The 25461-nt window shown below is 36.8% G+C and overlaps 1 protein-coding gene across 3 annotated transcripts in view; it reads left to right on the forward strand.

Moving 5' to 3' along the window:
- The first annotated feature begins 375 nt into the window (after window positions 1-375).
- IPMK (inositol polyphosphate multikinase) overlaps window positions 376-25461 on the forward strand; it is a 53570-nt gene continuing 28484 nt past the window's right edge. For 2 of the 3 annotated variants that reach the window (XM_079138152.1, XM_079138154.1), the window contains exons 1-2: window positions 376-888; window positions 15491-15585. In XM_079138152.1, coding sequence (XP_078994278.1) covers window positions 699-888; window positions 15491-15585 — 285 coding nt within the window. In that variant the 5' untranslated portion in view covers window positions 376-698. The remainder of the gene's footprint in view (window positions 889-15490; window positions 15586-25461) is intronic. The other variant, XM_079138153.1, reaches the window with a different exon arrangement.

Raw genomic sequence — 25461 nt, forward strand, 5'->3', positions numbered from 1 at the left:
ATTCTCCCAGCACCTGACAGCTCTTCTCACCTGGAAGCCCAAGGGGTCTATAAGCCCGCCCCCGAGAAGCTCTGGGACGCGTGATGGATGAACGAAGGCAAAACTCCTTCTGTGATCGTGACGCCAGCCCCGGGGTGGGGACTAGAGGGACCCCAATTGCCTCTAGGTCGCGGTCAGCCCCAGCTGCGCCGAGCGTCCGCCCAGCAGCTGGGGTCCCGTCGGGCAGCCTCTGGGCATGCTCAGTGCGGCGCCGGCCGCGGGTCGCGCAGTCGGAAGCTCGCAGCCGCGGCGGCTGTGCGGGCGACGCTGACGCGCGCGCGGCAGCGGAGGGGACTGGAGGACGGCGGGAGGGGGCGGGGCGCGGGAGGTGGGGCCGCCGTCGCCGCCAGGGCCCCAGGGATCGCGGGGCGCCGCTGCTCCGCTCGGTTCCGTCTCCTGGGCAGCGGCGGGACCCGCGACCGCGGCGGGCGGCGGAGGAGCGGGAGCCGGGAGCTGCGGTCCGCCGAGAGTTGGACAGGGGAGCGCCCGCGCCTCCGCGGCGTCATGGGTCGCCTTCCCGGGCCTCAGCGGGCACCAGCCGCGGGAACCCCCAGGCCTCCTCGCGGCCGAGCCTGAGCGACCCCCGGGTTCTCAGGTGCCCGCTCCCTCCTCCCTATTTTTTCCTGCTTTCGCCGCCGCTACCGTTTGTGCTCCCCGTTATGGCAACAGAGCCGCCATCCCCCCTCCGGCTTGAGTCGCCCGGCCCCCCAGAGATGCGGACCCCACCGGTGAGCGATGCCACCCCCGAAGGCACCCCGCAGCCAGCGAGTGGCAGGCTGCGTTTCCTCAACGGCTGCGTGCCTCTGTCGCATCAGGTGGCCGGGCACATGTACGGAAAGGACAAAGTGGGTAAGTGAGGGTGGCGTGGGGCTCCCAGCTACCTTTCTGTCTCCAAGAGCTCCTTGGCCAAACGAGGCAGCCTGGCGCTCACGGTCGGAGCTTGGATACCCCCCTCCTCCCCGCTTCCCCTGGGCTGCACGCTGCACCCCTGGCCTCTTCCGCTCTCCCCCGGAGCCCCGCTACCGATGCAGAAAGGGGCCCAGAAAGTGGGGCTATTTCTAGGGTGTGGGGCTCAGGCTTACTGGAGGGGCGGCGGGAGAGGCGTGCCTGGTCTCCTTAGGGAGGGTGGGTGTTCTTTGGAGACGCGTTGTTAGTAAAAATAAGGAACTTCATTTTTACTGGACGGGGAAGTAAATTCTCCCTCGAGCGCAAGATCTGTTTATTATAGGCGAGTAGCTATTGCAAAAGAACAGGAATGAAATGCAGATGATGCTAATCTAGTGCCTCTCATTTGGGTGCAGCTGCATAGCTGGAGGGGGAAAAGAAAAATCCCCAAACAGGGCCTTCCCCCACCTCCTCTCGGAAGCTGGTCTTGGTTGAACCAGGATCTATCCCTCTTTGCTCCTAGAGGATTTTTTATTTTATTTTATTTTTCTTTTCTTTTTGGGTCTCCTCGGTTTCTCTGGGAGGCGTGGTTCCAGTAGTGCAGAAACTCGGATTCAGGGTAGGAAATACACCCTGCTAGAATGATACACAGATAAAACATTCATAAGATTATCATGGCCTCTGTAATACATTTTGTGAGTTCACAAGTTTTAAAGCATAATCTGAGGCTTATCTCAGTTTAGGAACTGTAATTCACCTCGTTTACTCACCGTGGTTCCCAGGGCCATGATTACGTGAAGAATCTGATGGCTGAGTATGTGAGTATTGCAGATCTTTGACCCGGCACCACCATCAAAGACAGTTTGGTTTTGCTGGTAAAATGATTCAGGTTTAGGATGATAAGGTAAAACGGACATTTTCAGACTACATAACTAAGGCTAAGCCTGGTTAAGTGACAAATACAGCTATTGTGTGTTAGAATCTGATACCAAGGGATTTTCCTTGGAATATTTTTTCATTGTTCACTACTAGGAGAAAGTACACACTGCGACTCAATTACACTAGGGAAATGTTGAAAGAATGAAAATTGACTGCTCTTTCAGTACACCAAGTTAGGAAACACAGTACTTAAGGTGCTTAGCATAGACATTTCCTCCTGTGTGTCATATCTGAGAATAAGAGTTTGAGTTAAGTCACTGTTAATAGAACCATATTTATTGATTTATACTAATAAACTGTGATAATATTCCTAATAATAATCTAGATATAGGGCTTAAAAATTGTCTACCTAAGGGTCCTAGAGATTGATTAACGTGCAAAGGGGAATAAGCCAAAATCCTAACATAAATAAAAACGATTTCTATGAAGATTGTTACTTAAGAACATAATCACTGCTTATCAAAGTATGTAATAGTGATCCTATTAAGAGTTACCTTAGATTAGTTACAAATTAATTAAGGTAACTTAAAACTACATTACAAACAGTGACAAAGAGTTAATCTGTCACCCAGATTGCCTAATTAAAGTAATAGTTTAGATTTTGAAGGATGTTTTTCCTCAATATTATTTTTGTGTTCAATTTAAAATACACCTTTTTTTCTATTAAGGGTCTTTTGACTAGGAACTGCCTTTATATCACCATAATACAGTTCTTCAGAAATACTGTGCTACCAACCTAATGAATATCGTGGAATTTACAGAGATATTTACAGAGTCATGCGTATATTAGTGTTTTGAAAGAACACCTGTATGATAATCTTTCTGTTCATAAAATAAATAACAAGATGGTTAGTAATTAAAAATTCAACATTTATGTCTCTTGCACTATCATAAATCACTTACAGTTTAAAGTACATTGTTTAGATCATACTTTGGTCTGTCAACTGAAATAATTCTCAGTAAACTTTGTTAAGAATATTGTGTGAATATTTGTTTTTGTATTGCTTTTTAATTTTTGTGTTTTCCATTTTAAGTTTGATACCTTAACTGTCTCCAAAAAGGAATTATTTTTGATAGTTTAAAAATGAAAAAAACATTTAACTTGATAGAACAGATGTTTAAACAGAAAAGTATATCTTGTTATAGCTAAGTATCAAGAATATATTCATATTTTGATTATCAGTTATAGCTTACATTCTCCACTGAAATCATATTTCATCAGAGTCCATTTTAATTCTGAGTTCTAAGATTAACACTATTTTTTTTTTAATTGTAAAAATGGTTCATAATCTTTTAGGGAAAATAAATTATTTAAGTAATGCCCTTCCAGGTATTCTTACTCTCCCAGAGACAATCACTGGTAACAATTTTCCATGCATCCTTATGCCTTTGCACCGACATAAACACATTAACACAATTCTAATTTTTCATACCGATATATCAGCAATTGTTTTTTTCTTTGGTAGTGCTGGAGTTTGAACCCAAGGCCTCCTGCCTGCTAGGCAAGGGCTTTACCACTGAGCCACACCCTCAGTCCCAACTTATTTTTTTAATCCTAATTATATTATGTAGTATAACCATATTTTTTTACTGAAATGTACAGGTGCTCCTTAATTTACAATGGGGTTACATCTAGATACACCCATTGTAAATTGAAAAAAAATTGAAAACACATTTAATACTACTATCAGCCAAACATCATAACTTGGCATCATAATATACTCTTATCCTTGTGATTGTGTACCTGACTGGGAGCTGTAGCTTTCTGCCACTGCCCGTCAGCGCAAGACAATATGCAGTATAGTCCTAGACCTGCAAAAGATTAAAATTTGAAGTATGATTTCTCCTGAATGCCTATTACTTTTGTACCATTATAAGTTGCACTGTTGTTAAATTGAATCATTGTAAGTTGGAGACTGTCTGTACTTTATTCATACTGTGTTATGTTCTGCAGACTAGATATATCAAAATTTGCTTAACAATATATTCTTATAAAAATATATTTTAGAGTTTGACCTTTTTTTTGCTGTTACAAATACTTTATTAAATATTCTTTTACATTATAGGAAAGCTTCACAAAAGCGTAAAAGCTCTCAATTTCCCAAAGCTCACCAAAGTTGGCATAAAATCCTTTTTCTGTTTTAATATTTAATATATACCATTAGTTTCTTTTAAAAGTTCTTAAAGACCAGGTGTGGTGGTGCATGTCTGTAATCACAGCTATCCCAAAGTCTGAGGTAAGAGGATCATAAGTAGAAGGCCAGCTTGGACAACTTAATGAGATGTTGTCTCAGAATACAAAAAGGGCTGGTGTTTAGTCCTCAGTAACACACAGGAAGAAAGAAAAGAAAGTCCTTAAGAGTGTTAAATAAGAGGTTCAAGTCTGAAATTTGTTCTTTGATCCAATTTAGGATGTAGAAATGAGATAATATATGGGGAGAACAAGAATTTAAACTGATAATGTGGGGCAGGGCAAGACCCCCAACTATTTTGGTTTATTGTGTTCATTCTTATTGAAATTAATTGACTTCAAATAACACGAAATGTACAGAAAAGTTGGAAGGACAATAGAACTTAACATTTGGCCAAATTTGTTTTATTATCCCTACACACATTATTTTTTTTCTGAACTATTTGTGAGTGGGTTGCATACATCATGCCACTTTACACAGTAATTGTTCCATGTTTATTACCTAAGAACAAAGATATTCTCTTCTGTAACCACAGTATATTTATTAAATATGGGAAATTTAATAGTGATAGTATTTTATAACCCATGTTCTCATTTTGCAACTATTTAAATAATGTCTTTTATTCCATTTGTTTTCTCAAGAAGAGCTGCTTCAAGATATCATGTTGCATTTAGTTATGGCTCTTAGTCTCCTTTAATTTGCAACATAACCTCTGCTTTTGTCTTTTATAACATTGTCATTTAGAAGAACAGTCTAGTTGGTTATTTATGAAATGTTCTTCAATTTGATTTTCTGATGGGTCCTCAGGATGAGCTTCAGGGGATGCATTTCTGACTAGAACATTGTGTAAGTGTGTCCTTTTTAAGATACCACATCTAGAGACCTGTTTCTTTGTCTGACCTTTATTAGTGGTTAATTTTGGTCATCTGGTTCAAGTGTCATCTGGCTGCTTCAGTATACAGTTCTTATTTTTCCTCTTGCAATTAACAAACTATATATGGGGAGACACTGAAGGTCATGCAGATATCTGGAAGCCTCATCCAACTATACCCCTGGGTTTGGCATCTTGGTTTTTCTTGCATTAGTCTTTTTTAGTTACAAAATCATGATTGTTCCAATTCTAATACTCCTTGTAAAAATTTTTATTATGAGAAATATCCCTCCTTTTACTCCTATGTGTGCATGCTATATTTATGATTTGTTTGGACTCATGGATTTCTATTTTATAATGTGTCATAACCTGTTTCAGAAATTTTCTTGCTGCTCAAATTGTACTGAATCTGGCTATTGAGAGCACTTCCTTTCTATCATAAATTACTTTAGACATTTACCTTCTCTTCTTCACCTTAGAATCAACCATTTGTCCAAGGAACCTGATTAGTTGAAATAGTATTTAGAAACTCTGATTTGGGTGCTATGTGTGGTCTTAACTACTGGGATGTCATTGCTTCCAGGTCTTTTCAATTGATGCAATTTAAATGAACTTATAAATATTTCAGGAATCACAATTTCATACTTCTAGTTTAATTCCAGTCTGAGTCCTTTCTTTTTTTGCTTGTTTCTGAATTGTTATTTCCCTTCATCCACATTGAAAACCCTGACTCCTAGTGTTATCGTATGTTTATGATTTTTGCTCAGTCCTATAATTTTCAGAATTTCTACACGTATACTCCTACAGAAAACAAACATAAAATGAAGAATTCAAAAGTAGATTCTTTTACCCTAAGGGTATATGGTTGGAAACTTGAAAAAATTTTTAGGTTAGATTTTTTGTTGTTGTTATTTTTCCCCTCTTTATGGTAATAGCATTTATTTGAAATAGTTGGGGTCATTTGTTTCTGTTTAAATTCATTTCCCTTCCATTATATACAGGAGTGCTTATAAACTAGCATGCTTCCAAAAGTCAAAACTCCTCCCCTTTCTTCAGTATGCCTTTGTAGATATTCAGTTTCATTGTTTTTTTGATTCATCCTTTTCTGAGTTTCTTGTACAAATAAGACAATCTATGAGAACTTTATTTCCCCTTCTTTCTGAGATAGCAGGTAGTAAGTATGCTGTATATACTGTTTCGAACTTTGCTTTTAAAAGATAATTTATCCTACAAATCAGCGTAGAGCTCTTCCTCATTCTTTTTTCACAATTCAGTTGTATGCCATTGTGCATCCGTACCACAGTTTATTCATTCGGTTTCCTGAATTTGCTTTTGGTCTTTTATTGGTTTTCATTGCTTTATTTATTTATCCTAATAATATTTCACTGTCTTGATTCAAGTGCTGTATTGTAAGAGTGATAAATAGAGCAAGCATCTTATTTTCCATTTCAAGGTTGTTTTTACTTTTTCTGGCCCTTTCCATTTCCATGTAGATTTAAATCAGCTTATCACTTTCCCCAAGAAACATGATGTGATTTTGTTTGAGTTTGCTTTAAATCTATAGATTGCTTTTAGTGAGAATTGATTTCTTCACAATCTTGAGCTTTCCAGAACATGAACTTGTTTTATCTCTCCATTTATCTAGTTCATCTCTAATTTCTTCTATGAGTTGTAGTTTTCAGTGTAGAGTTTGCTAAATTTTAAAGTATTTAATACTAATATAAATTGTATTGCCTTTAAAAAATAACTTATTTTGAAAAAGTTTCAAACTTAGGAAAATGTTTCCAGAATAATGAATTATACCATTCATCTAGATTTATCAATTACCAATATTTTACTACATTTGCCTAATTACTTTGTAGATGATGATTTTTGTAGAATCATATAATAGTAAATTACAGATATAATGACCCCTTTCCTCTAAATACTTGTCTAGCTCCTATTTTTTTTATATTTGGTTGTTTTTGGACTTTTATTTATTTATATGCAGTGCTGAGGATCAAACCCAGTGCCTCACACATGCTAGGCAAGCACTCTACCACTGAGTCAAAACCCCAGCCCCAGTGGTATTGTTGATATGACTTTGATCATGTGGTTAAGTGATGCCTGCCTAATTTTTTTCCACTATAAATTACCATTTTTGCTATAGTAATTAAGTAATTTGAGAGGAACATTTTGAGACTGTTGTATATCCTGTTCCTCATCAAACTTTATATCCAGTGATTAAGCATCCATTGATATTGACAGACTCACTTATTAGTATGGTTGCAAAACAAATATTCAAACTTTTTCTGTTACTTTGCTTAATTGGCATTCCACATTAAAGAGTTGTTTGCTCCTCCTTATTCTTCTTAAGATATTGGGGATCAAACCCAGGACCTTATGTATACTAGACTAGCACTCAACCCCAAAGCTATGCCCTATTCCTTTTAATTTTATTTTGAGGCAGGGTCACCCTGAGTTTCCTAGGCTGGCCTAATTTACCTCAGACTCCTGAATAGTTGGGATCATAGGTATGTGCCACCACGTCCACCTTCCTACATTACCTTTTAGGATGGGCTAGTGGATTTTTCAAATTTAAGTGAAAAGATATTATCTATTATTGTTACTGTTGATTTTAATACTGATGTTGTCGCAGATTGGGCACTGGCAGCTTCTTTAGGCTGGCTGCTGTGTGTTGACATTTCTTTTTTCCTTGTATTTTCTTACTTCCTGGCATTAAACGATTTTCCATGTTCATTTGTGTTCTCTTTGTTCACACCCTGGAATGAGCCATTTTTCTTCAAGGAAACTGGTTCCTGTGGGGATAAATGGTATTTAGAAATCAAGATCTGGATTCCAGGTGTGCTCATTGCTCCTTGTATGTAGTTCTGTTTATTCTTTCACCAGACTGGATTAAGAAATACTTAATTTCATATTCTTGAATACTGAGTTCATCCTCATAATTTAGCAGAGTTTTTATTTGTTTTTGGTGTTTTTGTGTTAGAGATTGAATCCAGGTCCTCACACATGCTATGAAGTGTGTCCTTTATCACTGAGCTCTATCCTCCAGCCCCATATCTATAATATACTTATTTGTTTAGTTTTTTTGTGGTGCAGGTCATCCAACCCAGGCCCTCAGTCATGTACTTTATCACTGAGCTACCTGCCTAGCCCCATCACTATACCTTAAATCCAATACCATAGGGATCCTGTTTTCCCCCATTTTCTGTTTGTATCCCCCTTCCTCATTACTAAAAACAATACCTCTGCTAAAAACAATTGTATATTTACTCATTTTTAAATATTTAAACCAACTTGCATTCCTGGAATAGAGTTCACAGGACCATGATAAATTATCCTATGTGTGTTGGTAGATTTGATTTGCTAGGGTTTTGTTAAAATTTTTGTGACTTATATTCATTTGAGATCATGTTCTATATATTTTATTAAGTCTGTTGTGGTTTTTAAAAATCATGATTATATTGGCTTCATTAACAAAGTTGGGAACTGATTGATACTTTTCTGTTTTCTGAATTTGGTTTTTTTTTTTTTTTTCGCTTGATATTTTATGTTTGATAAAACTTACTCATAAAGCCATTGGGTCCTGCAGGTTGTCTTAGGAGTTTTTAAATTATGAATTCAGTATTTTAACAGACATGACAATTCAAATTTCTTATTGTGTCAGTTTTAATAATTTGTGTCCAAAGGAATTTGTTCATTTATCTGAATTGTTGGTTTTACTAGTATGAAATTTCTAATTCTCTTACTATTCTTTTATTGCTTATAGGATTTATAGTGATATTTTATCTTTTTACTTATTCCTAATGAGAGTATATATTTTCTTCTTGATTCATCTAACTGGAGGTTTATCCATGTTATTAATATCAAAGAATCTTTTGATTTCATTGATTTTTCTCCCCATTGTTCCTTTCTTATTTCATTGGCTTTTTTACTCATATTTATGTATTTGAAATTAATATATTCTTATTTTTCTAGCATCTTAAATTGGAACCTTTTCTTTTTTCTTATATAGGCACTTAGAATTGCACATTTCTCTTTAAGTACTTGAATTAGATTCCACAAATTTTGGTATGTTGAGTTTTCATTATTTAATTTAAAGTGCTTTCTAATTTCCCCTGGGCTTTTTGATCCATGATACCTGTATGTTGTTTCCAATTATTTGGTATTTTCCCAAACATTATATTGTTATGTCAGTTGTGGTTAGAGAATATTCTCTGCATGATTCTAGTTTTTAGATTTGAGACTTGTTTTATGGTCTAGCTTGAGTCTTGGTAAATGCTCCATTTGTGCTTGAAGAGAATGTGTATTCTGTTGGATGTAGCTTTTTTTGAGATGGAATTTGGCCGTGTTAGTGTTATGGTTTAGATATGAAGCATTCTCTAAAAGCTCATATGTGAGACAATGCAAGCAAGTTATGAGAGTCTCAACCTAATCAATGTATTAATTCCCTGATAGGGATTAACCAACTGCAGGCAGGTAGAGTGTGGCTGGAGTAGGTGTGTCTTTGGGTCCATGTCTTGAGTATATATTTTTGTCCTTAGAGAGTGGGAGGGAGTATACCAGGGTGTGCTCTCTCCTTTCCTTCCTCCATCTGGTTCTTCTTTCAGTCTTTCTGTGCCTCCTATGGCCTTGTCCTGAGTTACTTTCTTCTTTCACACTCTTCTGCCATGGTGTTCTACCATTCCTTGGGCCCAGAGCAATGGAGCTGTCTGTCTGTGGACTGAGACTCTGAAACCTTGAATGCCAAATAAACTTCTTCTGAAGTTGTTATTGTCAGGTCTTTTGGTTGCAACAGTGAAAAAGTTCACTAAAACAGTTGATCGGGTTGGCTTCACAATCCTGGCCTCAAGTGATTCTGCTTCCTCAGTCTTCTGAGTAGGTGGGACTCTAGGTGCATGCCACTAAGCCCAGTAGGACATAAATGCCATGGCATTTTATGAGTCAAATTGGTCAAGTTGTTTGATAGTGCTTATATTTTATATATTATTACTAATGTTCTACTTGTTTTTTTATCAATTAAGAAAGTTATTGAGGCTTTATTCTTCATGGATTTGTTAATCCTTTCAGTTCTGTCAGATTTTGCTACATGTCTTTTGAAACTGTTATTAGGTGTGTATATATTTAGGATTTTGTGTCTTATGAGCTGACCTTATTAAAAAATGTCTCTATATAGGATAAGAATCCTTTTCTTGAAGCCTATGGTGTCTGATACTGTGTAGTTTGATATATAATATTGATATATCACCTTTCCTTGACCCACACTTGCATATTACCGTTTTTCTTCATTTTTTACTTATAAACCACATGTCTTTATATGTAAAGTGTTCAGGGTTTTGTTTTTTTCCATTTGTTTAGTATCCTGATTGTCTTATCTCTGTTTTTGTTTTCATTTGTTTTAGAACATTTCAGCCATTGTCTTGTCAAATGTTTCCTCAGTCCCTTTCTCTCATTTAAAGAAAAAATTTCCCTTCAGTATTTTTCCATACAATGTTTACATAATTGATTTTAAACAGAATATACAGTTCACATATACTTATTTATTATGTCATAGTTTTATTTCTAATAATAAAAGCAATACATGTTTATCATAACAGTTTCTGGAAGAAAAATTTTGAAAAAAAGAAAGAAAATTATCTAGATTGTTCCTTTCTCAGATAGGAAAAATAATTTATTTTTAAAACCAGGGATTGAATCCAGGGATGCTTAACCACTGAGCCACTTTCCCAACCCTTTTTATATTTTATTTAGAGACAGGGTCTTGCCGAGTTGCTTAGGACCTTGCTAAGTTGCTGAGGCTGGCTTTGAACTCTCAATCATCCTGCTTTAGCCACTGGAGCTGCTGGGATTATAGGTGTGTGCCACTGTGCCCATCACAGATGGAAATTTTAACGTGTTTCTTTTTACATAGTTATAATCCTCCTGAATACACAACTTTTAAAAACATTTTTTTTTCATGTCAATGGATCTTTTCATTTTATTTGTTTATATGTGGTGCTGAGTATCAAACCTAGGGCCTCACACATGCCAGGCAAGGGCTTTACCACTGAGCCACAACTCCAGCCCCCACAACTATTTTTTATTGTGGTAAAAGACACAATGTAAAATTGACCATCTTAAGTATTTCTAAGTATAAAGTAAGTGTTAATTGAGTTCACATTATTGTGCAACAGATTTTTTTTTTGTATTAAACTGCATCCTTTTTATTTTGCATACTTTAATCTTGGAACAAAATAAAACAACAAAACCACGATACAGCATCCAACCCTGTTGCCAAACTAGGTAGGGGATGGGGGCTTAGGCCCTCGTTTCCTGCCTCAAGATGCCAAGGACAGCAGCAAAACCACGAGAACATCAATCAGCAGGGGAAGCCAGGTGGGAAAAGGCCACTCAAGACTAATAGAAGCCATGGGGATACTATACAGAGGGCAATTTCTCAGTGGCAACTCCTGATCTACTTCTTCCACGCCAGAAAAACTCTATATCTATTGAATAATTCCCTTGTTCCCTTTTCTTCAGCCCCATGGTAACCAGCATTCTAACCTCTGTTTCTGAGTTTGACAGTTTTAGATACTTCATATAAATGGAATCATGCATCATTGTGTAATGGGATTTTTTCACTTAACATGTCTTCAAGGTTCATTCATGTTGTAGTGTAAGACAGAATTTCCTTCTTTTTAAGGTGGAATGATATTCATTGTATGTATATACCACATTTTCTTAATTCAGTCATCTGTCAACATTTAGGTTGCCTCTACTTCTTAGCTGTTGTGTACAATGATACAATTAATGTGAGTGTGCCTTTCATTGTTTTCTGGGTTTCTGATAATAGTTATCTTAGACTGTTTACTCTTATTCTACAGATCTTACATGTTTTCTCCTGCTTTTTCCACCTTTTTTCCCCTTCTTTTTTTTGTTTCAGTTTTTGTAAATTCTATTCATCTGACATCACATTCATTAATTCTTTTCCTGGGCTGTTTTGAGTCAACTGATGAGTCCATGGAAAAAATTCTTTGTCTCTGCTACCACATTTTAAAATTGCTATTATTTTCATTTGAATTTTAACATTTCTCTCTGCTAAAATCCCCCATCTTTTCATGCATGTTGTCTACCTTTTCTATTATATTATAGCCTTTAAACATTTAAAACAAGTTCCATTGTCTGATTATACTAACTTTAGTGTCTTTTCTGAAACAGTTTGAATTTTGCTTTATCTCTGGACAGTGTTTTGCCCCATTTCATTCATATGTGCCATAATTTTTATTAAGTTGTGGTGGGTGTCATATGCTATAGTTGAACTGTAGCATCTGAGGCAAATAGTATTTTTTCATGAGATAAATAAGCCTCTTTTGACCAGCTGTTATTTTGTTGATTTGAGCCAATCTGGTCAGGAGTAGGGCCAAGTTCAAGTTTTGTTGTTACGCTTTCTGTTTTTGACTCTTTGTGCCTCCCCAAATTCATATGTTGAAGTCCTACCCCCTAGTGTGACTTATTTGAAGATGGCGCTTTGGGGAGGTAATTAAGATAGAAAATGAGGTCATGAGGGTAAAGCGTTGACCTGATAGAATTAGTGTCCCCATAAGAAGAGACACTAGAAAGCTGCTCTTTCGCCCTCATAAGGATCTTCTACAAGCCAAGAAAAGAATCCTCACTAGGAAGTGAATCTGTCATTACTCTTATCTGGGACTTCTAGTTTTCAGAACCATGGGAAAATAAATTTCTGTTTTTTGAACTGACAAGGCTATGTTTGTCATGGCAGCCAAAGCTGGTTAATACATCTTCCGTGGATTTGAAATTCCTCTGGTATATTTGTGGGTGGGAACTGATTTGCCAAGTAATTTTTCTCAATATTTTTGTTAAACTCTCTGCTTTAGGTCTTCCTCATGCACCCATATTGTAGAGATGTGATCTCTTTTGCCCCTCTTTGCTGTGGGAGTCAAACATTGTTTTGTGTAGTTAGAAGGTCTTTGGCATGAATTTTCTTTCCCTTTTCTGTCAATAGGTGATCTCTAAAGTTAGAACCCAGGATAGCTTCCTGTTTTACTTCATCCCCCACCCCTAGAGATTAGAAGAGTTTCCTCCACCCCCATCCACAGTGGATCTTCACCTGTATCCGAGGGATGGCATAATTGGCTATCCTCACCTCAACTCTATACCCTCATGCTTTTCCTGTATCCATTTCTAAAAACTTAGCCAAATTATTATTCTCTGCTTGTAAGGTGACCCCGTCTTTTACCCATGCTTCTTCACAGGTAAACAAGTGCTCCCATCTTTTTTTTCTTTTTTAAAGTAAATTTAAAAACATTTATTTTAGTGGCATGTATCTTTCCTTAGATTTCATTCTGCAATCTCAGTTGTGTGATAATTTCAAGGAAAGTTATGATGTACATTACCTGGCTTCATTTTTTATTTTTTGGGGGTACTGTGAATCCATCTGAGGGGTGCTCTACCATTGAGCTACACCCCCAGTTCATCACCCACTATTTTAAAAATAGTTTTTTTTGTTTTTTTTTTTTTTTTTTTGAGATAGTCTTGCTTTTTATGTAGGCTGACGTCAAACTTGAGATCTTTCTGCCTCCGTTTCCAGCGTTGCTGGGATTAAGGTGTGTGCCACCAGGCCCAGCACTTTTATATCCTAGGTGGAAAGTAGAAACCTCTACTTTTTCTTTTCTGACCCATTCTCCTTTTGCCTTATGATACTCCATATTTGTTAAAATGCTTGGTACTACCCTGCAGGTTTCTAATGCTCTATTCCTGTTTTCTTTTTATATACTTTTTTCTCTTTGCTTTAAGGTAGATGTTTGCCATTGGTCTCTCTTCATGTTCATTGCTCTTTTTTTCTTTGATTATTTATTGATTTAATCCCAAAGTTATTTGTTTATTTCAGATATTATCTCTTTTTTATTGTACAGTTTCCTTTGGTTTTTCTTTAGTCTCTTTCTCTCCTGAAATGTCTCATCTCTTCAGCATTTTTATCTCTTCTGTAATTTTCTCACATGTTCTGGATTTTTATTTTAATATACTTATTTGCTAATTACAATTACTTGGTTATCTGTGTCAGCTACTGTTTACTACACTTATGCATCACATTTTTCTGACTTTTTTTGGATATAATTTCCTGTTGAATTCAGGGCATTTAATTTAAAGAAGAGTGGTAAATGAAATGTACTATTTTTGCATTTTGGTCTCCATAAAGTACAAGCCTCTTCCTCTGTAATTTGAAGGGCTAATAAGTGTATTCCCTCTAGAGGTTCGTTAAGCTGGTGCTGCAGTCTTAGATGGAGTCATCTGTTTTTGTCACAACCTACCAACACTCCTTGACAGTTTTTGAACTTGAAAAGGGGGTTAGCTTTAGTTTTGGATATTATCAGTTTACTTTGGATGTTGGAATTCACTGACTCAAGAATTCCTGGGATTATTGCCTTTTTACGAAATTTGAGGGGTACTTGGTCAAGTATTGTGGGAGACTTAGTGGACCAAGTCGTCAGTTTTTATGTTGGGACTATGACTGTCTTTCATCCACCCTGCCAGTCTCTAGCCTGACTTCCTCTTTCCCATTAAAATGTAATGGGAGGCTCACTTATTTCTAGATCAGGTGCCTGCCTCAGGTGGGAAAGCAGTCATGGTTTATGAGTGCCCTGTTTTTTCCCTCTGGAAATCTTTTCATCAAGACTTTTGTGTGTATATCACTCTTCATTAGCCCCATAGAAAATGTCATAACCCCATAGGAGCAAAGACTTTTCTTGTTCTAATTCCTTACTTTCAGGAATGGAATTCCAGTTTCATAATTTTTAGTTACATTATAATATTCTCAAAGTCCTCAAGTCTTTTAACTGCTCACAAACCCCATGTTATCCATATGGATTAATATTTACCTTCCTTCTGTTCTATAGTAGGTCTTAAACAAAATTGATTGCTGTATTTTTACTCTCTGCTTTCGTTGAGTTAAAGACTCCCCACCCTTGAGTGGACAGATTATATAAAAAGGTGCTCTTCCTACTCCCGATTTGATACCTGGTCTCAGCCCTTACTTTTTCCAATGGATACATATCCTTGTACTATCTGTACAGCTGTGCACAGTTCATATGAATCAGGACAACTTAAGTTGCTTTCTTAAAATGGAGGAGAGAATTCTAAAACATTATCAAGTAGGAAATTCATATGTAGCTACTGTTAACATGTTTATTTTCTGTTTTTAAAAACAGGTGCTACTGCATTTAACTTGTCTCTTATTTTTCATGGAATGTCTATTACTGGGGTATTTCCATAAAAATATACAAAAAATTATTTTATTTATAAAAATAAATTTATATTTATTTGAATATGAGGGAGCCCTAAGGGAATAGTGGTTGGAGACAATAAAACTAAGTGATTTAGAATTTGTGTTCTAGTGCTTTGCATATAACAAGTACTAAAACATGTTGGTTTGGTGTTAAATTTTCAAATATAAGTAAAAGTAAATTCTTAAATTTTTGACAATGGTTTACCTCTTCTGGAAGAAATATATCCTGTGAAGCAGGATATATAATTAAAACACTAAAAAACTTTCTAATTTTTTCCATAGGTATACTACAACACCCAGATGGCACAGTTTTGAAACAGTTACAGCCACCTCCAAGGGGCCCGAGAGAGCTGGAATTTTATAATATGGTAAGTAAGGTAAGATTTGTTTTGTTGTATTAAAAGTGTTTTTCAGAGTTTTTTGGTGTTGACTCATGGTAAGAAATATGTTTGACAGCCTGTCTTAGTTCACTGTGTATAATAGAAATAACACCTTTGTGGAAAACAATGCTTATTTTTTACAGTATTGGATGCAGTGTAGTATTTTATGTTCTATTTAATTTCTTAAAAATTCTGAGTCGCTAAATTGATTTCAACCTGGGTAGTGATCCACAATATGAAAAACACTTAACTGAGAGTATTTATAGTTGTCGGATATGCCAATTTAAATAAATGTTTTAACTACAAAATTTTTTAAAAAATGCTAATTTGCATCATGAATCTCTAAAGGGGAGAAGGATGCATGCTTAGCATCTAATTGACCATATTGACTGAGAATTTTTTTTTTAGTACATTCATAATATTCCGTGACCACCACCTGTCTCTAATTCCAAAACATTTTCATCATCCAGAAGAAAACCATCTACTTGTTAAGCTATGATGCTGCATTATTCCCTCTCCCCAGCCCCTTAAACTGTTTATCTGCTTAAACCACTAATGGGCTTGTCTGTTCATAGCTTTCATATAAATGGAGTCATACAAAATGTGGCCTTTTTTTCCTTAGCTTTTATTTTCTGTAATGTTTTTAACATACATCAGTGCTTCATTCATTTTTATAGCTGAATAACATTCCATCATGCATACATACTACATTTTGCTTACCCATCCACCTGTGTGGACATTTGGGTTGTTTCACCTTTTGGCTTTTGTTAATAGTGCTATGAATATTTGTGTACAACTATTTCAGTACTTATTTCTACTTTTTGATTATACTTAGAAATGGAAATATTAGGTTATTTGGTAATTCTAATTTTTTGAGAAACTGTCAAACTGTTTCTAAAGTGGCTGGGCTATTTTGTATCCTTTTCAGCACTGTATGAATATTCTAGTTGTTTTACATCCTCACCAAGGTTTCTTATTTTTTAAGTGGCATCCTAGTGATTATAAAATGTTACAACTGATTTTGATCAGTTGATTATGAATGTAACAGAGAAATGCTTAAAGGAATTCTGCAGGTAATGAAGGGTGAATTTGGAATCAAGAGGCTGATACTGGTACAGACTGGTTTGTAAGTTCTCAGTTCTATTCCATTGATCTAGATATCAATCCATACTCTTATTATAGCTGTGTAATAAATTTTGAAATTGAAAAATATGAGTCCTTCAGCTTTGTTCGTTTTGAAAATTATTTTGGCTGTTCTGGGTTCCTTGAATTTTTGTTTGCATTTTAGAATCAGCTTGTCAGTTTCTGCCAAAAAAGCCAGCTGAACTTTTTTTTTATGAACTTCATACATCAGTTTGGGAAATATTGTGGTTTTATCCTTTATTCTTTTAATATTACATATTGTGTTGATTGAATTTTACATATTGAGTCAACTTTTCATTCTAGCAGTAAATTGTAATTCTTTTTATATAGTCAGTGGCTTTGGTTTGTTAGTATTTTGTTGAGGTATTTTATGTTTATTCATAAGGGATGTTGGTCAGTATTTTTTTTATACTGTTGTATATGATCTTTGAAGAATTCCTCTAACTTTAAAAGAACTCAGCTTGAAATAACAAATAATTTTAGAATTACTTGAAAATTCTTTAAATGATGAAACACTGTAAAACCATTCTGCCAGTTACCAATTTTTTGCCTTTCAGTTCCTTTCAGTTCAAATTCATCCATCATTACCTCCTCTGTGATTACAAGCTTAATCCCCTGTAAGCATTTCTCCTTCACAATGAGATCATTGTTAAACATCCTCAGAAGGCATCAAAGATATTGCAGGAGAGATTTTTGATGAATCTCTCTGCTGTCTCATTGGTCAGCAGTATAGGTGAGGGTTTCCTGCCACAGCTGCATATCTGGAAATACAGATCCTCTGTGACCACAGAGCCCTGGCTTAACCTGGTTATCACCTTGTGGCCTTCCTAGTACAGAGGGCTTCCTGTGTATGAATTGGTGCCCTGACTCCTTCATAGTCATCTCCTCTTCATATTTGTCTCCTGCCACCATCCTGGGATAGACATCAGTCATTCTAGATCTTCTTCTTATTATGGCACACCAACTCTCTTTTGGGCTCATGTTCTTGGTCACTCCCTGTGTGGTTGCTTCAAGCATGCCCAGTTGTGGGCCAGCTCTAGGGTCGGTTAACCAAGTGGACTTCTCTGCTATCCATTGGGCTTCAATTTTGCCTTCTCCAGTGAGGTCTGGATATCTATGCACACTTTATTATTGTAGCTGTTTAGTAAGTTTTTAAATTGAGAAATATGAGCCTTTCAACTTTGTTCTTTTTGAAAGTTGTTTTGTCTCTTTTGGGTTCCTTGTATTTTGGTTTGCATGGAAGTGAATGAGGTCTGCTTAGGAGACAGGCTCACTTTCTGAGTATATCTTTCTTAAGCCATGGAGTATCTTAGAGAATTCTTATTACATCTTCTGGTTGCTCTTTCATTAGTTCTTAGTAATTCTTTATATTAAATGTGCTTTGCTTAAATCATTGAGGGTTTCTTTTTCCTTATCACCCTCAGAATGATGCATGTTCTCTGTGGGTAATGTTATCTATCAGTTGTGCAATTTATGGAATGCTTATTTTAACTCACTATGATATGTAAATATATTTGAATAGAAAACCCAAGTGCATTTATGTGTGCTTGCTTTCTTTCTTTCCTCTTTTTTTTTTTTGGATGGGGGAGTGGATATTGAATATTGAGAGTTGAACCCAGGAGCACTTTACCACTTACCTACATTCTCAGCCCTACTTTGTTTTGAGATAGGGTCTTGCTGAGTTGCTGAGGGTCTAAGGTTTTTGTTTGCTTGTTTTGTTTTTTGCTTGCTCATAATGGTTTTTATTTGCACTGAATGCTTTATATAACAACTTGGTAATTTTTTTCATTGGGAGTGCTTCCATTGATCCTATATTAAATATCTTGCCAGTATCTCTTAACCTAATGAAGTTCTCATAAGTTTAGGGTCCATCCAGCAGGAGAAGATATCAGAAGTTTAATAGATAATAATGAAAGGACTAGGTGGGTACTTTCATTTGTTATGACTGTCAGAACAAAGTAACACAGATTGGTTACACAGATACTTGCTTTTACAGTTCCTAGAAGTCTCCGATCAGGGTGTTATTATCAGGACTGGTTTCTTTTGAGGTTCTCTCTCCTTGTCTTGTAGATGGCTGTTTTTTCTTAGGGTCTTCCCTGTGTGTGTTCCCTGTTCTCAGTAGAACATAATTATAACAACTTAGGGACCATGCTAATAACTTCATTCAATCTTTTTTTTTTTTTTTTTTTTTTGCGGTGCTGGAGATTGAACCCAGGGCTTTGTGTTTGCAAGGCAAGCACTCTACTGACTAAGCTGTCTCCCCAGCCCTTCATTTAATCTTAATGACTTTGTTTTTCTTTCCCAGTTCTGGGGACCAAACCCAGGGACTCACCACTGCCAGGCAAGCAGCCTACCCTGAGCCACATTCCCAGCTCCCTTTAATTAACTCTTAAAAGACTGTCACTATCTGATTGGGGGTTGGGGTTAGGGCATATTAATTTTTGTGAAGCACAATTCACCCTGTAACAGTTGGTTGGATTCCTGTAGAGTAAAAAAAAAAAAATTTTTTCCTTTTGTGTAAAGTGACATATTACTGGAGCATAGGCTTTAGAATTGCACAAATTTGTGTTCTAATTTCAGTTCTAACATTTAGTTGTATGACTATGAACCATGACTGATTTTCTCCAAGTTTTATAATCCCATGGAGATATTAGTACTTAATTTATAAGTTCCAGTGAGACTTAGAGGGAATACAGTAATCTAGATATCATGCTTGAATAATGGTGCTACATTCTTTTTCTACTTAATGCACAGCATTTCTTACTTAGTATACAGTATTTTTCAAGGCTGTTTTTGTGGAGAGGGAATAATGTATTTTCCTTTCAGTTTCTGGCAAATGGAATTCAATTATAACATATACTTTCTAGGAATTTGTCATAATGAGATATTACCTGTATAAGTATGTATGCTCACTTGTAAATTTATTTGCATTTTAGACTTACTTTAAAGCAAAGAATTTCCCTTCCCCCAATCAAACAGTTTAAGAGTAATATATTTACTTCTCAGCCTGGAATATACAAGTAGACTTAATAACCATTAAATTTGTATGGAATTGTAATTTTGAGGATGCATGAGATGAAGACCCTTGAATTAGAAACTGTATTATGTCTGGGATATTAGGTCATAAGTTTGAGTATTGGGTTTTTTTTTGCAGGGGTTTCTAGTATTAGGCCTTTGTATAGTGAGAATAGGTGGGTATGTGTATATATTTGGACAGCCATACTTTGTATATTCTTTTGAACAAACCTGATGTACAGTATTCTGTGCTGTGTTTTTCTAAGTACACTTGTTTATGTTGTACCAAATTACAGGTTTTGACTTGCAAAATGTGGTTACTATTCTGTATATATTCTATATTCAGGCATTTGGAGAATCTGTTATCAGGTATATTCACATTTTATCACTGTCGCAAAATACCTGAGATAATAAAATTTTAAGGAGGAAAGGTTTATTATGACTCACAGTTTTAGAGGTATCAGTACATGATTGATTGACTCTGTTCCTTACGGCTTGTGATGAGGCAACAAATCATGTTCCTATGGTGGAACAAAGCCTCTCACCCCTTCCCAGGAAGCAAAGTGGAAAAAAAAAAAAAAGTATGTAAAGAGACTGGGGTCCCACAGTCACCTTCAAGGGTATGCCCCCAATTACCTAAGGGCCTCCTACTAGACCCTACCTCCTGAAGGTTCTCCCAGCTCCCTATTGTACCAAGCTGGAGACTAAGCCTTTAACATATAGTCCTTTGGGAGATATTTAGCATTCAAACTATAGAATCAGGCATCTCCAATTTCCTCATTTGTTTTAAACGCAGAGTATATATAGTGTGATGGTTCAGAGTTGAGGCAGTAAGTCTTTTTTCTTTCAGTTAGTTTCACAACTTAAAATTTGTGTGAATTTTAGTGAATTGATTACTAACCCTCTGTTTCTGTACACTAATAGCTAATAACATGTACTGAATATGCCAAGGTCTGTTCTAAGCATTACCTTACAAAATCACCACAACCAGTGATTTTCAAATGTTTTTGACTTTGTCTCATCATTATAAATAAAACTAAATAATACATTAGTGTTTAGAATAAAAATTATTAGCATGACTATAACTCCAGCAACTTAGTCTCACTCACGACCTGCATGGGGAAGGAGTGGGTAACTGTTGGAAGTGTGGGCTAGCTGTGAAATAAAGGCTATGAAAGTAGTATTGCAGAATAAACACAGAAGATCAGAAGTATATTAAAAGTGAGGGCCAGATGGGTGGATCAGACCTGATGGGTCTGACCCTAACAAAGAGAAAAATCTGAGCTTGCTTTATTTATAGTGGTATAGACCAATGGTGATCAGTTGGAGCTCCTTCAGAAAAAAACAAGGTATGAGTGGAGGAAAAACAGGTTGTGTGGTACTTGTCAGGTTATGCCCATCTTCCTATGACCGTGTTTGAAACTGGGGCTGTGAGCTAAGGCATGGCACCAGCATGATCTTGGCTTTCTTGAACCAGGGAATTTTACCCAGTAGTTGTCAAAAAAGCAGCTTCCCTGCATTAATGGCACAAATAATATCCATAGTTAATACAAGACTCCTGGCAGCTTGGGAGGCTGAAGCAGGAGGATGGGTGAATTCAAAGCCAGTTTCAGTAATTTAATGAGGCTCTAAGAAACTTAGGAAGACTCTGTCTCAAAATAAAAGTATAAAAATGGACTGGGGATGTGGCTCAGTAGTTAAGTGCCCCTGGGTTCAATTCCTGGTACCAAAAAGAATAATGAAAGAAAAGAAAAAAGTCTAAAGTCTCCTGTGAGATTCAAGGGAGACTCTTAGTTGTGAGCTCCTGTAAAAATAAAAAAGTTACATACTCGCAAGATACATTGGCACAGGGTAAACATACTCATTCTAAAAGAGAAGAAAAGGAAAGTTGGAGGAATCAGACCAAAGCAAGACAGAAAACCAGTGGGGCAGATATTAAATTTTAAGCTCCTTGTCTGGCATCCTGGGTACACTGTGGCAGGAGGTGGGCCCCCAAGGGCTCGAACAGGCTCACCCTTATGTTCTTGCTGGCTGCAACATCCACGATTCTCTTGGTTCTCTTGGGCTGGCTTTCTTTACTGCCTGCAGCTTCCTTCGGCAGGAAGTCCATGTTCTTGGCACCTCTACCTTCCTGGGGTCTCTCACAGCTTCATTTTCTTTCTCACAGTTACATGTATCACCCTGTTGGGCAGCTTACAGGGACTGACTTTACATACTGCCTGGCCTTGTAGGCTTTCCTTTGAAAAAAAGGTGAAAGCTTTTGTGATGTTATGACACTTGTGTTCTACTTGCTTATAAAAATAGCATTACGTGGAAAACACCAGTGTCTGCTGCCAGCACAAGCAGTGCCTGGGCCTGATTGAACCATGACTGCACTGGCTTCTGAGTTCCTTGTCAGCTGAAATGAGTGCTGGTGGAAAGATAACAAGGTGGTCCTGGGTGGGCAGAATGTCCCAGAGCTCTCTTTTTAAAAGACTCCGCCCTAGAAAGTCTGAATCAGTTTTCACTTTTACACCTTTGAGCCTGTGATGGGTGGGTTCCTACAGGACATTTTCTGGTACCTATGTGAAATATCTGGCTTCTTTTTTAATGGCCTTAATTTATTCACCATCCTTGACCACACACACCTTTAACCTATTGTCCCATCATCCTAGATGTACAATACCTATAAAAGCTTAAATATAGTATATTATATAGTATATTATATAATTACAACTATAATATTAATTACATATATATATGTAAACCCTGGATTATGATTTCTAACATATTTTAATGTACCTGTGTGAATTTCATTGAAATATTTGTAGAATTAAAAACTTGGAACTGATTAAACATTCTCCTTTTTTTGACAAACTGTTTTTCAATCTGTCTCCTTTTGCTTTTTGCTTCCAGTTCTCAATGCAAATCTAGCAGAATATCAGTGATACCCATGTTGCAGACTGAGTGCTTTGTTGCCTTGAAATTTTCTCACCACATAAACTCGTCTGTCCTGTTTAGGGTCAGTCTCCCACAACATCTCAGGACATGGACATAGTGCAGCCTTTTTTTTTTTTTTTTTTTTTTTTTTTTTGCCACAATGTAACAAGAATGGCCTCCAGTTCAGTATCCGGTGGAGTCCACATTCCTATCACCCTAGCCTTTACTGTCCACATTTCTATCAGCATTTTGGTCTTCCGAGCAATTTTTCCTCTGTCTTCCTTTCCTTCTTTCCTGGGATTGGATAGATTTCTTTAAACAACTGATTCAGTTGCTTTACAGTTTTCAAATTTTTTTATTTGCAATAGTAAAATATAGTTTTATTTTATGTTTTCAAAATTGCCCACTTGGTAAAGTTCTGCGTAGTATTAAGAAAGATATCTGTGCTGTATCTAGTATGAGTCCTTTTTCAGTCCTAATGTGTTTGCCGCATCTTTCTTGATCATTTGGTTGATAGCATACTTGGAGTGCAGCGTGTGGAAAGGAGAGAAGGAAGCCATGATATTTCACTGTTCAGTATTTAGAATTTTATTTACACCTCATGCTTCAGTATAGTGCTCTGCTCTCCGCTGTGCCTTGTGCCTGAGTTTGGAGATCCTTTGATTTAGGTCATGAGAGTGAAACTCAAGTGCCACTACTTAGCATAGTACTTTTTTTTAAAATTTATTTTTATTGTAAACAAATGGGATACATGTTGTTTCTGTTTGTACATGGAGTAACAGCATACCATTTGCGTAATCATACATTTACATAGGGTAATGAGGTTTGATTCATTCTGTTATTTTTTCCTTCCCCCCCCACCCCTCTTTTCCCTCTATACAGTCCTCCTTCCTCCATTTTTGCCCCCCTCCCACCCCCCCCATTATGTGTCATCATGCGCTTATCAGCGATATCATTCGTCCTTTGGTTTTTTTGAGATTGGCTTATCTCACTTAGCATGATATTCTCCAATTTCATCCATTTGCCTACAAATGCTATAATTTTATTACTCTGTATAGTTGAGTAATAGTCCATTGTATATATATACCACAGTTTCTTTATCCATTCATCAATTGAAGGGCATCTAGGTTGGTTCCATAGTCTGGCTATTGTGAATTGAGCAGCTATGAACATTGATGTGGCTGCATCTCTGTAGTATGCTGATTTTAAGTCCTTTGGGTATAGGCCAAGGAGTGGAATAGCTGGATCAAATGGTGGGTCCGTTCCAAGTTTTCTAAGCAATCTCCACACTGCTTTCCAGAGTGGCTGCACTAATTTGCAACCCCACCAGCAATGTATGAGGGTACCTTTTTCCTCCACATCCTCTGCAACACCTCTTGTTGCTTGAATACTTGATAATCGCCATTCTAATTGGGGTGAGATGGAATCTTAGTGTAGTTTTGATTTGCATTTCTCTTATTACTAAAGATGGTGAACATTTTTTCATATGTTTATTGATTGCTTGTAGATCTTCTTCTGTGAAGTGTCTGTTCATATCCTTAGCCCATTTGTTGATTGGGTTATTTGTATTCTTGGTGTAGAGTTTTTTGAATTCTCTATATATTCAGAAATTAGTGCTTTATCTGAAGTATGAGTGGCAAAGATTTTCTCCCACTCTGTAGGCTCTCTCTTCGCATTGCTGATAGTTTCCTTTGCTGAGAGAAAGCTATTTAGTTTGAATCTATCCCAGTTATAGATTCTTGCTTTTATTTCTTGTGCTATGGGAGTCCTGTTAAGGAAGTTTGATCCCAAGCCAACAAGTTGAAGATTTGCACCTACTTTTTCTTCTATAAGATGCAGGGTCTCTGGTCTGATTTCAAGGTCCTTGATCTATTGTGAGTTGATTTTTGTGCAGGGTGAGAGATAGGGGTTTAGTTTCATTCTGTTGCATATGGATTTCCAGTTTTCCCAGCACCATTTGTTGAAGAGGCTATCTTTTCTCCATTGCATTATCTGGCACTTTGTCTAGTATGAGAAAATTGTATTTATTTGGTTTGTGTCCATGTCCTCTATTCTGTACCATTGATCTACCTGTCTATTTTGGTGCCAATACCATGCCGTTTTTGTTACTATTGCTTTGTAGGATAGTTGAAGTTCTGGTATTGCGATACCCCCTGTTTTATTCATCCTGCTAAGGATTGCTTTAGCTATTCTGGCTTTCTTATTCTTCCAGATGAATTTCATGATTGCTTGCTCTATTTCTAGTAAGGTACATCATTGGGATTTTAATTGGAATTGCATTGAATCTGTATAGCACTTTTGGTAGTATGACCATTTTGACAGTAATAATTCTGCCTATCCAGGAACACGGGAGATCTTTCCATCTTCTAAGGTCTTCCTCAATTTCTTTCTTCAGTGTTTTGTAGTTTTCATTGTAGAAATCTTTTACCTCTTTGGTTAGATTGATACCCAAGTATTTTATTTTTTTTTTGAGGCTATTGCAAATGGAGTTGTTTTCTCCATTTCCCTTTCAGATGTTTTATTGCTTGCGTATAAAAATGCTTTAGTTTCATGCATGTTGATTTTATAGCCTACTGTTTTGCTGAATTCATCAATGAGGTCTAGAAGTTTTCTGGAGTAGTTTTTTGGATCCTCTAAATATATAATCATGTCATCAGCAAATAGTGACAGCTTAAGTTCTTCTTTTCCTATTCGTATCTCTTTAATTTATTTAGTCTAGCTAGAGTTTCGAGGACAATGTTGAATAGAAGTGGTGAAAGAGGACATCCTTGTCTTGTTCCCGTTTTTAAAGGGAAT

The sequence above is a fragment of the Sciurus vulgaris genome (genome assembly GCF_902686455.1).
Source record: "Sciurus vulgaris genome assembly, chromosome: 4".
In the NCBI taxonomy this organism is placed as follows: Eukaryota; Metazoa; Chordata; class Mammalia; order Rodentia; family Sciuridae; genus Sciurus; species Sciurus vulgaris.